Source organism: Aythya ferina (assembly GCF_964211825.1).
Source record: "Aythya ferina genome assembly, chromosome: 25".
Taxonomy (NCBI): Eukaryota; Metazoa; Chordata; class Aves; order Anseriformes; family Anatidae; genus Aythya; species Aythya ferina.
The window spans coordinates 1476304-1488647 of record NC_140323.1 but is presented as its reverse complement, the minus strand read 5'-3'; the positions used below and the strand labels follow the sequence as shown (position 1 = coordinate 1488647).

Below are 12344 nucleotides of genomic sequence, written 5' to 3'. Positions count from 1 at the left end.
TGCATGCTGATAAGGGCTCTGCGCATACTCAAGTGGAGAAGGAACAAAATTCAAACTAGAGATGCTATAAAGGAATGTAAGGTTTATTTTTTCCACAGACCATCCTAGAGAGGATACAGGAAAAAAATATTCCATTTCAAAGACCCTCTCCTGTGGCTTTCTCTGGGTATTTTGCATGGGTTGGCCTAAATCCCTGTTCAGGAGCCTGGTCCCCTTTCCCCTCAACCCATGCAGTTCTGATTTATAATCCTCTTCCCCAAGTCTAAATAACTCTTGCTTTTTTTTTTTTTTTTTTTTTTTCCAAAAAATATCTAATTTTAAGTGGGTCACTGAAGATTTTCGTGTTTCAGTTGAGCCACTGTGAATCCCATCATCTTTCCCTCAAAAGCAGGAGGCTGTGTTCTGCGGGCCCAGTTGCCTTTCATGTTAATTACCTTTTACTTAATCCCCCCTTTGAGAGGGATGCAATGAAATGCAGAGAACATGTGCAGCGAAGCACACGGCCTGAGCATGCTTCCTGAACCCCTCTCTGTTTCCAGCCTTGTGGATTTCTGGATTTTTTTGGCTTTTGTGGAGCCAGGGGAAGAGAATGGCTGGTGAGGGGTAGCCCTGCTGCACGCTCCTCTTGATCAGCAGAGGCCGGCTCCAAGCGTCCTAACTAAAAGAGATGTTTTTTGTGCCATGTCGTTGTTTTCTGGTGTCCCGTCTCGTGTGGGCAGCTCCGGAGGGGCCCCGTGTTCCCAGCTGTGCTGTCTTCACAAAGCGTCCCCACGTGCCGTTTTGGGGTGGGTTTTTCTGCAGACACCGCTGTGCGTGGGGCGCGTCGGTGCGGGGCCACCCCGGGCACTTGGAGCCATGCTAATGCCCCGACCCTGGGGAGCTGGCCGGGGGCACCCTGGTGCCGTGGGGTGGCGGCGCTCTCTGGACATTTTCCGCGATGACGTTGCTCCTGATGAGGTTGTCGAGAAAACCGGGGGCCAGGTCACGCAGGAGCAGCATCCCGTTCACGATGCCGGGCGGGTAGTGCAGCTCGCGCTGGCGCAGGGCCCCGCTGCGGATGATCTCCAGCGCGCACTCCTCCTTGGGCGACGGGGCCACCTTGATGGCGTGCGAGACCGCCCTCATGGCGCTGTCTGGAGGGGCAGAGCAAAGAGCTGGGTCACAGCGGGGCTGCTGCGGGCACCAGGGTGCCTGTAGCTTCCCCTAACAAACCCCTAAATGCTGGGGATTGGGTCTGCTAGGGTATGGAATAGCTGCAAAGCGATAGCAGTATCCTTCCCGTTCCTTTCCCTTTCCTGATGATAAATCCCCACCTCACATGAGTTTACTGCAAAGGTAGCAGAGACAAAGGTTGTTTTGTTTTGTTGTTGTTGTTTGTTGTTTTTTTTTTTAGTGCTGAGACTCCATTTCCCAAATTGCACAGGGCAGAGGGCTGGTGAAGCCCCGCACTGGTGGTGCTGGGCTCAGCTCCGCCTGACGTGCCCTCCACAAGCCACAAGCCCCGGTGGCGTCGAGCTTACCGGTGTCAATGTAGCCCAGGATGCAGAGCGTGATGGAAACATTGACGTTGTCTATGATGAACTCATGTCGCAAGGAGCTGAAAAATCCATCCAAGGCAAACTTTGTTGCAGAATAGGGAGCAACGAATGGGCCACCGGCTTTACCTGGGGCAAAGGCACAAGATCAGTGTTCACGTGTGCTGGGCAGGTACAAAGTGTCACGACTCTCCCCTCCTCTTGCCCTTCAAGTAGCTACGATTCTGTGATACAGGATCTCTGAGGGCAGGGGCTGTAAAAGCCCAGAGCACTTGTATCGTGCATCCAGGATGTCAGCCAGCTGCTGACACTGGGTTCCTACTGGGGTGGCTCAGCCTCATGGCCCTTGTCCCCGCAGCAGGCAGAGGGAAGGGACGTGTCACAGAGAGCTTGGCCCCTCGTGTGCCCACCTGCCACAGATGAAACGACGACGATGTTGCCCTCGCTCTCCTTCAGCATGGGTAGGGCAGTCACGGTCATCGCCACGTAGCTGAGGAAGTTGGTCTCCAGGAGCTTTCGTATGTGGTCCACATCCCCATCAAAGTATTTGAAGTAAGAGTGGCCGATGTGATTCAGGATGAGCATATCGAGGCCTCCTGGAAGCAGAGCACCTTTGCTAGTGGCAGCCAGCATCTCAGAACAAAGCTGCTTCCTGGTGGCCGGGATGGCCCCGAAATGTGGCGTGGGAGAGGAGAGGCAGCACCCACCACTCACCCCAGGTGTTCTCAGCCTCCTTCACCACCTCCTCGGCGAACGCCGTGTCCTCCATGGAGCCGCTCACGAAGCGGGCGGACGCGGCGCCCAGCTCCCGGCACCGCTCCACGACCTGTGGCGAGAGCGAGAGCGGCACTGGCAAGGGGATTGGGGCGGGCGGGCAGTGCCTCTGCCTGTCCCACAGCATCCCCCTGCCTTTGGGGGAGAGACATTGCTTGAGGGGAGTTTCTGCAGTGAGTTAATGCCCCCCCTGAGCTAAATATTTAATGTTTGTAAGCAGGAATATGACCACTGAAGTTCGATTCTGTGGCACAGTGGAAGCACCCGCCGCGTGCTGCCTGCGCTCACCTTCTGCAGCTTGGCCTCCGTCCGAGCCGTGATCAGGATATGGGCCCCCATACGTGCCAGGTGGTATGCCATCTGCTCCCCGATGCCACTGCTGGCTCCCGTCACGATCACCCGCTTCCCCCGGAGCATCTCTGGAGAGGACGCAGAGCTCAGAGCCGTGCACGGCCCGCGCTGCCCAGGCCCCTGCAGGCAGCTCCTCCGTGCGGCCGCTGGTGCGGACCCTGCCTGGGCTGCAGCTGGGTTTGAACAGGCTCGAGCTGTGTCCAGCCCGGTCAGGAACTACTTTTGGAAATGCCAAGAGCTGACAATCATTCACGGCAAGGATTAAATGTTTAAAATTGATAACTGCATGTTTCCTAAACTAATTAATGTGCTGAGATCTAAGAAGGCAAGCCTGGCAGACCCATGCACAATCCCGTGAGCTTCTCCTGCGTGGCACAGGGGGCTCCGACCACCTGCAGCACCCATGTGCTGCCCCCACAGCCCGCACCCCCACACCTGGGCTTTTCCAGCTGCACTTTGGAAAGCCCTTGAACAGCTTGGGCCGGGCTGCTCAGCTCCACGCTGCCACGCAGGCAGCAGCCTCGTCGGCTGGGGTTGCAGCGTGCCCGTTCAATCACTTACCCTCGTTGAAATTCTCAGGTGCCGAATAAAAATACATGGCCAGCCCCAGCCCCATCAAGGGGATGATGACCTTCAGGAGCAGACCCATCCCTCTGGCAGCACCGGGTGGGAGCAGGACGGAGTGCACGGCTCCCAGCACAGGCCGGGGGCCGTGTCAGCGCGGTGCGAATCGGGCTGCTTACACAAAGCTGCTGGTGCCTATTGGACTTCCCTTCTGTGCTTCCTGTAATTCAGCAAACATTAACCCAATAGAGAGCATTGCTTTGGACTTTAGGCTGTCCCTTTGCACCCTTCTCCTGCTGGGAATTTCAGGAGTGTTTTCTGGGGGTGCTGAAGACCAGCCCTGGAGAGCTTCCAGCTCAGTGGAGCAGTGGGTGCCTTGTTTGGTGACTGCCTTTGGGGCTGGGACACTTGTGTCCCCCCAGCCCAGACCTCCTGGGACAGTCAGCTTTCTCTCTCTGCTGCTTTGTGTCTGAAACTGCGTCTGAGCTTCCCTTCCTTCCTCTCTGGATGCCATAGGATTTATCGATCGGTGGTGATCATTGTGGTGCGGGTTCACACAAATACCTAGAGAGAGCAGGGCTGGCAAAGCTGGTGCTGGTGTTCCTAGATCCTTATCAGCGCTCCAGGTTTATGCTGTGTAATATTCTTATCGGTGTAATGCTGATAGTTTGCTGGGTGGTGGCTCTTAGACCTAAAAAACTGCACTCAGTCTTGAGGAATCCGGTGAGGCAGATTGTGAAAGGCAGTAAAAGAGCCAAGCGGGTGAATAATAAAGATCTTCAGCTTTCACAAGCGTTGTGTGTCACACTGCTCAGCATCTGCCTGGGCATATGGCGAACTGATTTGCAAACAATTTTCGCAGAGAAAGTAGCAAAGGGCAAAACCTGCTCTGCGTGCACTGATTTGAGCAGTAGGTGTCGGGGTAAAGAGAACAGAGATGCCGGTTCCCAGTTCCCGTTAGAAGGAAAGGAGCAAAATGATGCTGGGGAAGGGTCCGAGGGAGGTTTCTCCTTTCTTCATCTGGAACCAGGTGACGGCTGGAAGGCAGGCACTGGTTTTTGGTTGGGGATGTCATGGGTGTTGCTCAGGTGGCCGCAGCCAGGTTAGGTGTGAAAGCTCCGGGGTAAGGGAAGCTGTGCCGGGCTGGCTGCAGGCTCGTGCCTGGCACCGTGCTCACGGCAGCTCTGTGTGTCTGGAAGGCATTTTGCTGTACAACATTTGTGTCACGAACTGTACCCCAAAGAATAAACCCAGTGAACAGATTTGCATTTAATTTGGTCGTTAAGCTAAACAAAAAATAGGCTAGAGACTGTTATTCCTGAAATGAAACAATGAAGGATTACTGCAAAGGGTCAATTTTCTGAGAACGGCGAGTCAATGGAATTATGCCTATTTACAACAGCATTTAGTAACGGAGAAAGAGGGGATAAAAAACAAACACAGAACACACCACGGTAAAGCTATTAAGTTTTATTTAATAATTAGTTTGTTACTACTTTTCCCAAGTCTAGGGGAAGGGAATGGGTCTAACGGGGTGGGATGCTGCAGGCGCGGGCACTTCCCCCCTGCCACATCCCGTACCACAGCGCGGGGTTGTCCCAGCCGGGCCCTCTGGGGCGATGCGATTACCTGACAGATAACTGAAGAACCTTTTAAAGCCCAGGCTCAGATCTCTGACCGGGGATGAGTGAGGCACCAGCAAGCAGGCGCGGGGCTGTGCAGGCGCTCAGGCAGCTGGTGGGCGCTCCACCCGGTAGTGCTGCCGGACCAGGTAGTCCAGAAGCTCCGCGGCCCAGTCCCGCAGCAGGAGGGGGATTTTGGTCAAGGCGTATTTGTAGTACACCTCCCGCTGGCGCAGAGCACCCCCCTTGATGATTTCCAGGGCGCACTCCTCTTTGGGGGCTGGGGACATCTGGAGCACATCGGCAGCAGCGCGCACGGCGCTCTCTAGCCGGGGAACAAGGGGAGCTTCGGTCAGGCTCGGGCTGCCCTCCGCTCATCCTCTCCCCAAAGTTTGCCTTGTGAGGAGCAAACCGAGGGGCTGAGGAAGGCCATCACATTTAATTAACATGAATGGAGGTAGCGGAACTTGGGAAGGATTTACTAAAACTGGGCATATCAGTATGCACTTGAAAACAGAGGCAACTTCATGAGACAACATTCCTCCCTGTGGTCCAACACACGCAGAGATTTTCAAGCCGTTCTCAGCATGTGCTCACATGGCTGTAGCTGGTTGTTGCATTACTAGATGAGACTAAGGGGAGGTACGTGGCTGGCACATCCATTTAAATTTGAATTTTAGGCTGTGCCAGCCTCTGTGCAGTGGCTGATTTTATATAGTGTGGGAAATTAAATTAGTTTTGAGAGTGTTTTTTTGGTGGCAGAGAGGTAGGAGCCTGCAGGGACCTGAGGTTATTTTGCATGCACTTGGGCTATGGCAGGGCCAGAGGAAAAGCAGCACCAGATGTGCAGGGAGGGTAAGGAGCTGAAAATGCGACACTCGGTTCCTGCTCAGCCAGGCCAAGCAGTGCGGATCTTACCAGTATCAATGAAGCTGAGGATGCAGAGCGTGATGGAAACGTTTACATTCTGGATGCTGAATTCCTGCCTCAAGGAGCTGAAAAATCCATCCAGGGCAAACTTAGTTGCAGAGTAGGGGACAGTAAAGGGAAACCCAACTTTACCTAGACACAGAGAGAAGTTCCATTAAAGCACGGAAAGCTGGGCCACGTAAGCCTCTGTTTTGCACTTCATCAGACAAAGTATTTTACCCAAAGGGAGTTTGCTGTTAGGGAAACATCATCCTGGCACCAACAGCAGGACTACAAAGCATTCCCCTCAGGGTTCAGCTCTTTTATGGCTGTAAGTCCAACAGCCTGTCTCACATCTCCGCTCAGGCTATGAGCAGCAGGCAGCAGCTACGAAACCCTCAGAGGGGAGAGACGGAGCAAAGTTTAATCTCTTGTCTCTGGATATGGAGCTAAGCTGATCACCAGAAGACCAACCAACAGGCCAGCTGTGAGTGGGGACAGCTGTTATTAATTTAGTCCCCTGACTTAGAAGTTTATTAGGTCAGTCAATAACTGACTCTACAAATATTTGCAGAGAAGAATATTTGGTAGGTCAAGCACTTGACCTATAGTCAGAGGACCAATGCAGCATGAAATGATTACATTTCCACTTTTCTTCACAAAACTGGAGCTATACAAGCTCAGCTGTGCTAATAAGCTCAGCACCAGGGTGTGGGGCTTAATTACAGGGCCAGTCCGAAAGCAAGCTGGGGGCAATCAGATTGCATCAGAGAACAAATTCCACTGAGAAAATGTGAAAAAGACCTGCTGTTTTTGGTTACTTTGAGTGTGTTAAGCAGTCCTGGCTCCTTTGAGATACCTGGTATCTCTGTGTGCTTCCTTCTCACGAAAACCAGCCCGCAGTGTTTTATGGCAGTCCCGTGTCCCCCAGCCTGCTCCCACTCACCTGCCATGGATGAGACCACTACGATGCTGCCCCCGCTCTGCTTCAGCATGGGCAGGGCAGAGACCGTCATGGCCACGTAGCTGAGGAAGTTGATGTCCAGGAGCTTCTGGATGTGCCTGACATCCCCATCGAAGTAACTGAAGTACGACTTGCCGACGTGATTCAGAATCAGCATGTCAAGGCCCCCTGAAAGCAGAGGAGCAGGCATTAGTGTGTGGTGGGAGAGGGCCACCGTGGGCAGGATGGAGCCTTTCCTGGCAGCAGAATCAATGCAGGCAAAAAACCTGGGGGTCAGAGTCTTTTGGGGTCATTTTTTTGGGTCAGAGCTGTAGCTTGCCATCTCCAGAGCTGGGACGGTCTGGGTGGTGGCTGCCAGCAGAAATGTGCTGGGCTTATCTGACTTGTCCTAGGCGAGAGAGCTGGTGTGGCTTTTTTCCCCTGGTTGAAACACGAATAATATGGCACAAGGGAGACTGCTCTTGAGTTGTCAGTGGACTCCTGTTGGGAGAGGGAGTGCTCTGCACCAAGCTGAAACATTGCATTTCCGCAGTGATGACCCATGACCAGAGTAGCAAGGCTGCTGCGGGCCTGACTGGTGGTTTTAGCCCACAATAGCCTGCAGTGATGAAATCCAGGATTGTGAGACTGGGACAGGATGTTACGAGGGCACCGAGATGAAATTGAGAGCGCAGTTCAGCCTGTGCTGGAGCGGTGCAGGCTGGGCAGAGGGGCAGCTCTGGGCTGCAGGGGGCAGAATTAGGGCAAACCTCTCCCCACCCCCATTTCTCCTGCGTTTTTCTTCGCAGGTACCGATTTTTTCTCAGTGGGCACGCGACAAAAAGCAGCGTGCTGGAGAGCTCCAGCATCTCTAACCTGCCGCTGGCTGGCGGGGAGCAGGCTGCGGACGTACCCAGTTCGGCCTCGGCCGCCTCCACCACCCGCTTGGCAAAGACCATGTCCTCCATGCTGCCGCTGACGAGCCGCGCCGAGCCGGCCCCCAGCTCCCGGCACCGCTCCACCACCTGCGACGGCAACACAGCGCGTCAGAGACCACCCGCACCGGGGTCCGGGCACTGCCTTGCTCCCCGAAATGTGCCCCTTCCCCAAAACTGCAGTGCAGGGCTTCTGGGGTGGGGGGTGTTCGGAGCCTCTGAGCTTCAAAGGGAGCCTGAGAAATGATTCTTTTGGGGAACGTGTGACCCAAGGCGGTTCTTTATCGGCACGGTCTGTGCTGGAGCCGCGTGTGTGCAGGGCGAGCAGGAGCTGATATTTCACTGCAGTGGAATGAGGGCGTGTGTGCCGATGGAGCCTGTGCATATGGGGAGATGTGTACATAACCGAGCAAGTTCAAATAGTGCAGTACGTGCCGTGCAGAGCGCGTGCCTGCAGGAAAGTGATTTCTGAGCGTGCAGGAGCCCCAGAGACCGTAAGTTTGCATACCCGTGAACAGACCCGTGCACATCTGGCGTTTGTGCCGGGGCAGTTGCATGCACATGTATTTATGTGCGTACCTGTGATGTGAGATTGGCCTGCCTACGTTTGTGTGTGCACTGCCATGAGCATGCAGGTGTGAGTGCTCAGCTTGCCATTTACTTTCTGCAGCTTGGCCTCTGTCCGTGCGGTGACCAGGACGTGGGCTCCCATCCGCGCCAGGTGGTACGCCATCTGCTCCCCGATTCCAGTGCTTGCTCCAGTGACGATCACACGCTTCCCCTTCAGCATCTCTGGGGACCAAGGCACATGGGTTTAATTTATCCAAACCCTATTTAAAAAGCAAATAACATCCCCTCATGCCCTCAAGCAGCAGTTGATTGCAAGCTGAGCGAGCTTGCCTGCAAACGCGGAGCCTCGTGCTCCGTCTCGCACCGAGCCATCTCCTCCCTCTCCTGGAAGAGCTGCACCGAGGAGCAGCTGCGGCTCCAACTGACCACAGCAACACGGGGATGGTTCTTGGCTCTTTCAGAAGCTTTTTCATGGATCAGAAAACAACTTATAAACAAACACAGCTATTTTGCAATAAAAAACACCCACTACGTACATGCTTCAAAACTTAAAATCCAACATTTAAAAGCCATGTTTATGAAATTTTTACAGACTTGAACATGAAGTGTTCAAAGTCCTCTCCGTTTCAGAAGCCCCTGCCTCACCTGCTCCCTCAGAAACTCTTTCTGCCTGTTACATGCTCACTTTGAGTTTGAATCTCTGCTAAAACAATGCTCCTTTATCAGCCCTGCCACAAAGGCTTGAACCTGGCTTGGTCCAAGCTCTGTACAGTTTCCATGCAAAGCACTCGGATGTGCCTTTTAATATTTTACTTAAGGACAGATTTACTTTTAATACTTACCCGGTTTGAAATTCTCCCTCGCAGAATAAAAGCAGAAGGCCAAAACCAGTCCCAAAAAAGGAATGAGAATCTTTTGTAACCGACCCATCCCTGGAAATTGAGCATGAAAGAGAAAGGAGGAATAAAACCTCTGCAGAGCTGCTCCCGAAGGAAGCAGCAGTGGCAATCCTTCAAAACCTGTTGAGAAGGAATTACAACTTCCAAAGCACTGGAAAATCACAGTGGGGTTGTTAAGCGAGGCAAAACCTTTGATCTGCTCCCCACTGGAGCTGGGGAGCTTCGGCCTAACCGGCGGTGCTGCTCCGAGCTCTGCCCGGCTCTTTTCATATTTCCTGTCCCTACGATAAAATGCAGAATTTCGCACAACACCCTGGAAGAGGTGTGTCTTTGCCGAACAGCATCAAGTTTCACTCGCAGAACATCAGAGGCAGCCCAGTGCAGGTGGCTGAAGCTCCTCTTTTATTCCCACTGGTGCCGGACTGGGTGGGTCTGACCATGGGGGGGGGCAGCCACCGGGACCCCCTGCCCGGGGCATCCCTTGCCCTGTGACCCCGCAGGGCGTCCCCGTACCCACCAGCTCAGAAAAGGCTTTGCTTTGCTGAGACGGGGTTTGCTGCTGAGCTCCCTCCCGCCTGGAGTATTGCAGAAGCTTCACAGCTTCCTCCTTACTTGTGAGTGAATGTAGTCCAAGGAAAAAACACGTAGCGTCCGCTGTCGTGCTGTGTCCGGGCAGCAGCAGGTTTGATGTCAGCAATCTTGCGTAATAGGATTAAATCATGCTCTAGCGTGGGTCTGGCGCTGGGATCTGCCTCGTGGAGTGCTGGTACCTGCGGTGCTAGGTGGGGATGGAGACCAAGCCTGCTGTGCTCCATCCCGTGCTGCCCCGGCCCGGGGAAGCTGCGATAACCACGGCCAGAGCCTCGTTGGCGGTGCCAGAGCTGCAGCAGGGTCTGATCCACGCAGGCACACTGTATGCAAGTGGTTTTTATTCCTCACAGACTCCTACACCATAAGGAACCAGAAAGAATTACTAAAAGATATATTTTTTTAATCTATTGGAGCTTTAAAATAAAGATGGTTTAATTCAATAACATACTTAGCAGGGCAGAGGGGCTCTCATGTATTAATCCTGCTATAATACGTCTCTAAAGACTTATTTATGCCTTTCTACTTCAGTCTCTTCTTACCCCCTGGTAAGAAGCACTTATCCCGCCTGTGGTCAGATAACAGCAGTACGGTAACTCTGCCTTTTCCCGAGTCCTGCAGCTTTGAACTTGAGCCATGATCAGGGGGCAGCCATTTCATTCCTTGGCTTGAAAACAACGAGCCAGTTAGCCCTTCCTCGGCCGAGCCCTGTGTTGTGGGCAAGGAGAGAGGCTCTTTTAAGACGATCTTTTTTATTTCTGGCATTAGGTTGTTGCATGGGTGGAGGGGTGTGCGTGGATGCTGTTGTGGCTTGGGAGGACTGGGGAGGCCGTGGTGGCCCCGGAGCCCCCAGCCAGGGCCGTGCTTCACTGCTGCTGCCTGCCTGGATTTCCTCCCCACTGCCTGTCACCCGGCCAGGCGCTGTGGCTCCTCACTCCCACTCGAAGCTTTTTCTGGGTTTGTTTTGCTCTATGCAACTTAAGAACTTGTTTTTAACCTCTTCTTGAGGGTGGGGAGTGCAGAAAGGGAGAGGAGGGCAGGAAGAGGCAACTGCAGAGAAATATTTTCTGATACAAGTGACTGAACTCAACCCACGAGGCTGGTCCTGGTCCCACTGCTGCCAAAGCTTCCAAGTTTTACAGGCAGAGGCCGGCAGTGTGCCCAGTGAGATTGAGCACTGGTGGGGGGGGAAGCAGCCTCCCGCTTCTAATAATAATTAATAATTCACCAGAATTATCCTGGACACTTTCTCCCTGCTGCAGGTTGCTTTGGCATCGCTCACCTGTTTGCAGCCGTGTTTTCCACAGTGCAGTGCTTAGCGCTGTGCTAACTGCTCTGCACACGGGAGGTTCTCCACGTAGTGCTGCCTGGAGCTCACTTGGAGGAAATGAAGGCACGAAGAAGCTTGTTCTGACAAAAACTGGCGGAGCAGCAAAGGGCAGCTGCTGGAGGGTCCCTGCCACGCACGGCAGCGAGGCGCAGCGGGGAAGGAGAGTTTCGGGGGCAGGGCTGGGGGTTAGGCAGGCTCGTGCATGCAGCTCAGGAACTCAAAAACACTTGGCAGAGATTGGAATACCACATTATTTTTTTTTTCTCTTTTGAGTGATATTTGACTGTTTTTAACCCATTATCAAATCTTTGTTAATTGCAGATAATTTTCATTCTCTTCCCCCCTTGCTTCCCTTTATCATGTAGACGTTAAAACATTATTTCTCACACCTGGCTCTCCCAGTACGTTATCATGAGTGCAGGTCTACTGCCTTTCCTTACAACAGGGATATCGCCGTTACAGAGGGTTACCCTCGGTTATGCTCACACTGGGGCTGTGCGCAGGGTGACGTGATGCTGTCGTGCTGCAGCAGGTCGGTGTGTGTCTTGGCACGGTGCAGGCAGCCTCGTGGAGCCTCCTGGGCACGGCGTGCGGGCAGTGCCCCCGTCCTGCAACTGCTGTCGCTGCCGCGGCGCCACTCCTGAGAAATGTGCTCTTGGCTCCCGAGGGAGGCGTGCGATGATTGTAGGACAGAGCTGGGTTTGACAGGGTATTTGCACTCACTACCAGTTTAGGGAAAATACTGTGATGTTTAAGCCATTCCTAAGCACTACATTTATTTTTTCCTGTGTGACCAAATCAGGAATTGCTGCCTTGATATGTTATTGTTGGTACCGTGGCTGTGGCTGCGTCGGGTCTTGGCCACTCTCTATGTTCCCAATGCCCTTGATGTTGGGTGGGAGAGGCTGATATGCTTATCCGGGCCCCTAAATTTAGCCTGGCAGCTTTTGAAACATCCATTGCCTACGAATAGCAAGCTAGGACTCTGAAGGCATTCAGCTCGTGTCCTTGAAGCGATTGGCTTGGGTGGGAGGGCCTCTGCGTTTTTGGTGCTTGAGTTATTGAAGGCCTGGGCAATGACTCAAAGCCGACACCAGATCTCTGAAGATGTGCTGCAGGGAGGACAGAGACAAATATGTATCAGTTCTTATGCCAGCTGCAATTTTCCTTAGGATTTAGCGCACCAGGAAATCTACACATTTACAGGTTGGAGTAAACTGCATTCAGACAATTCCTAAAAGAAACAGAAAAACAGAAATCAACCTCAGGTGTCTTCAGCAACATGCTGCACACCTTAGGCAACGTGTGGCTCTCCTCAAGAGCT

General features: G+C 53.3%; 2 protein-coding genes across 4 annotated transcripts; both read right to left on the bottom strand.

Moving 5' to 3' along the window:
* Positions 1-62: 62 nt before the first annotated feature.
* On the bottom strand, positions 63-3446 carry LOC311423601 (11-beta-hydroxysteroid dehydrogenase 1-like). The gene is made up of 6 exons (XM_084497825.1): positions 3222-3446; positions 2598-2728; positions 2250-2361; positions 1946-2131; positions 1521-1664; positions 63-1133 (listed from the first exon to the last, which is right to left on the bottom strand). The coding sequence occupies exons 1-6, from the start codon at positions 3307-3309 to the stop codon at positions 859-861; spliced, it is 936 nt and encodes a 311-aa protein (XP_084353951.1). The 5' UTR covers positions 3310-3446; the 3' UTR covers positions 63-858.
* A 1233-nt stretch (positions 3447-4679) lies between these two features.
* Positions 4680-9731, bottom strand: LOC311423602 (11-beta-hydroxysteroid dehydrogenase 1-like). Of its 3 annotated transcripts, none has more exons than XM_084497828.1 (7): positions 9715-9731; positions 9046-9135; positions 8295-8425; positions 7612-7723; positions 6702-6887; positions 5765-5908; positions 4680-5171 (listed from the first exon to the last, which is right to left on the bottom strand). In XM_084497828.1, the coding sequence occupies exons 2-7, from the start codon at positions 9131-9133 to the stop codon at positions 4951-4953; spliced, it is 882 nt and encodes a 293-aa protein (XP_084353954.1). In that variant the 5' UTR covers positions 9134-9135; positions 9715-9731; the 3' UTR covers positions 4680-4950. The 3 variants fall into 3 exon arrangements, with proteins under 3 accessions (XP_084353954.1, XP_084353952.1, XP_084353953.1); XM_084497826.1 differs by lacking the exon at positions 9715-9731 and adding an exon at positions 9292-9431; XM_084497827.1 differs by lacking the exon at positions 9715-9731 and adding an exon at positions 9241-9428.
* Between the last annotated feature and the right edge of the window lie 2613 nt (positions 9732-12344).

Coding starts and splice junctions, on each gene's coding strand:
- LOC311423601 (XM_084497825.1), bottom strand. CDS start 3,309: ATGGGTCTGCTCCTGAAGGTCATCATCCCCTTGATGGGGCTGGGGCTG. Junction 2,729..3,221: donor ACCTGAGAATTTCAACGAGG/GTAAGTGATTGA, acceptor CGTCCTCTCCAG/AGATGCTCCGGGGGAAGCGG. Junction 2,362..2,597: donor CGGAGGCCAAGCTGCAGAAG/GTGAGCGCAGGC, acceptor CTCTCGCCACAG/GTCGTGGAGCGGTGCCGGGA.
- LOC311423602 (XM_084497828.1), bottom strand. CDS start 9,133: ATGGGTCGGTTACAAAAGATTCTCATTCCTTTTTTGGGACTGGTTTTG. Junction 8,426..9,045: donor GAGGGAGAATTTCAAACCGG/GTAAGTATTAAA, acceptor CTTGGTCCCCAG/AGATGCTGAAGGGGAAGCGT. Junction 6,888..7,611: donor GGCGGCCGAGGCCGAACTGG/GTACGTCCGCAG, acceptor CTCTGCTTTCAG/GGGGCCTTGACATGCTGATT.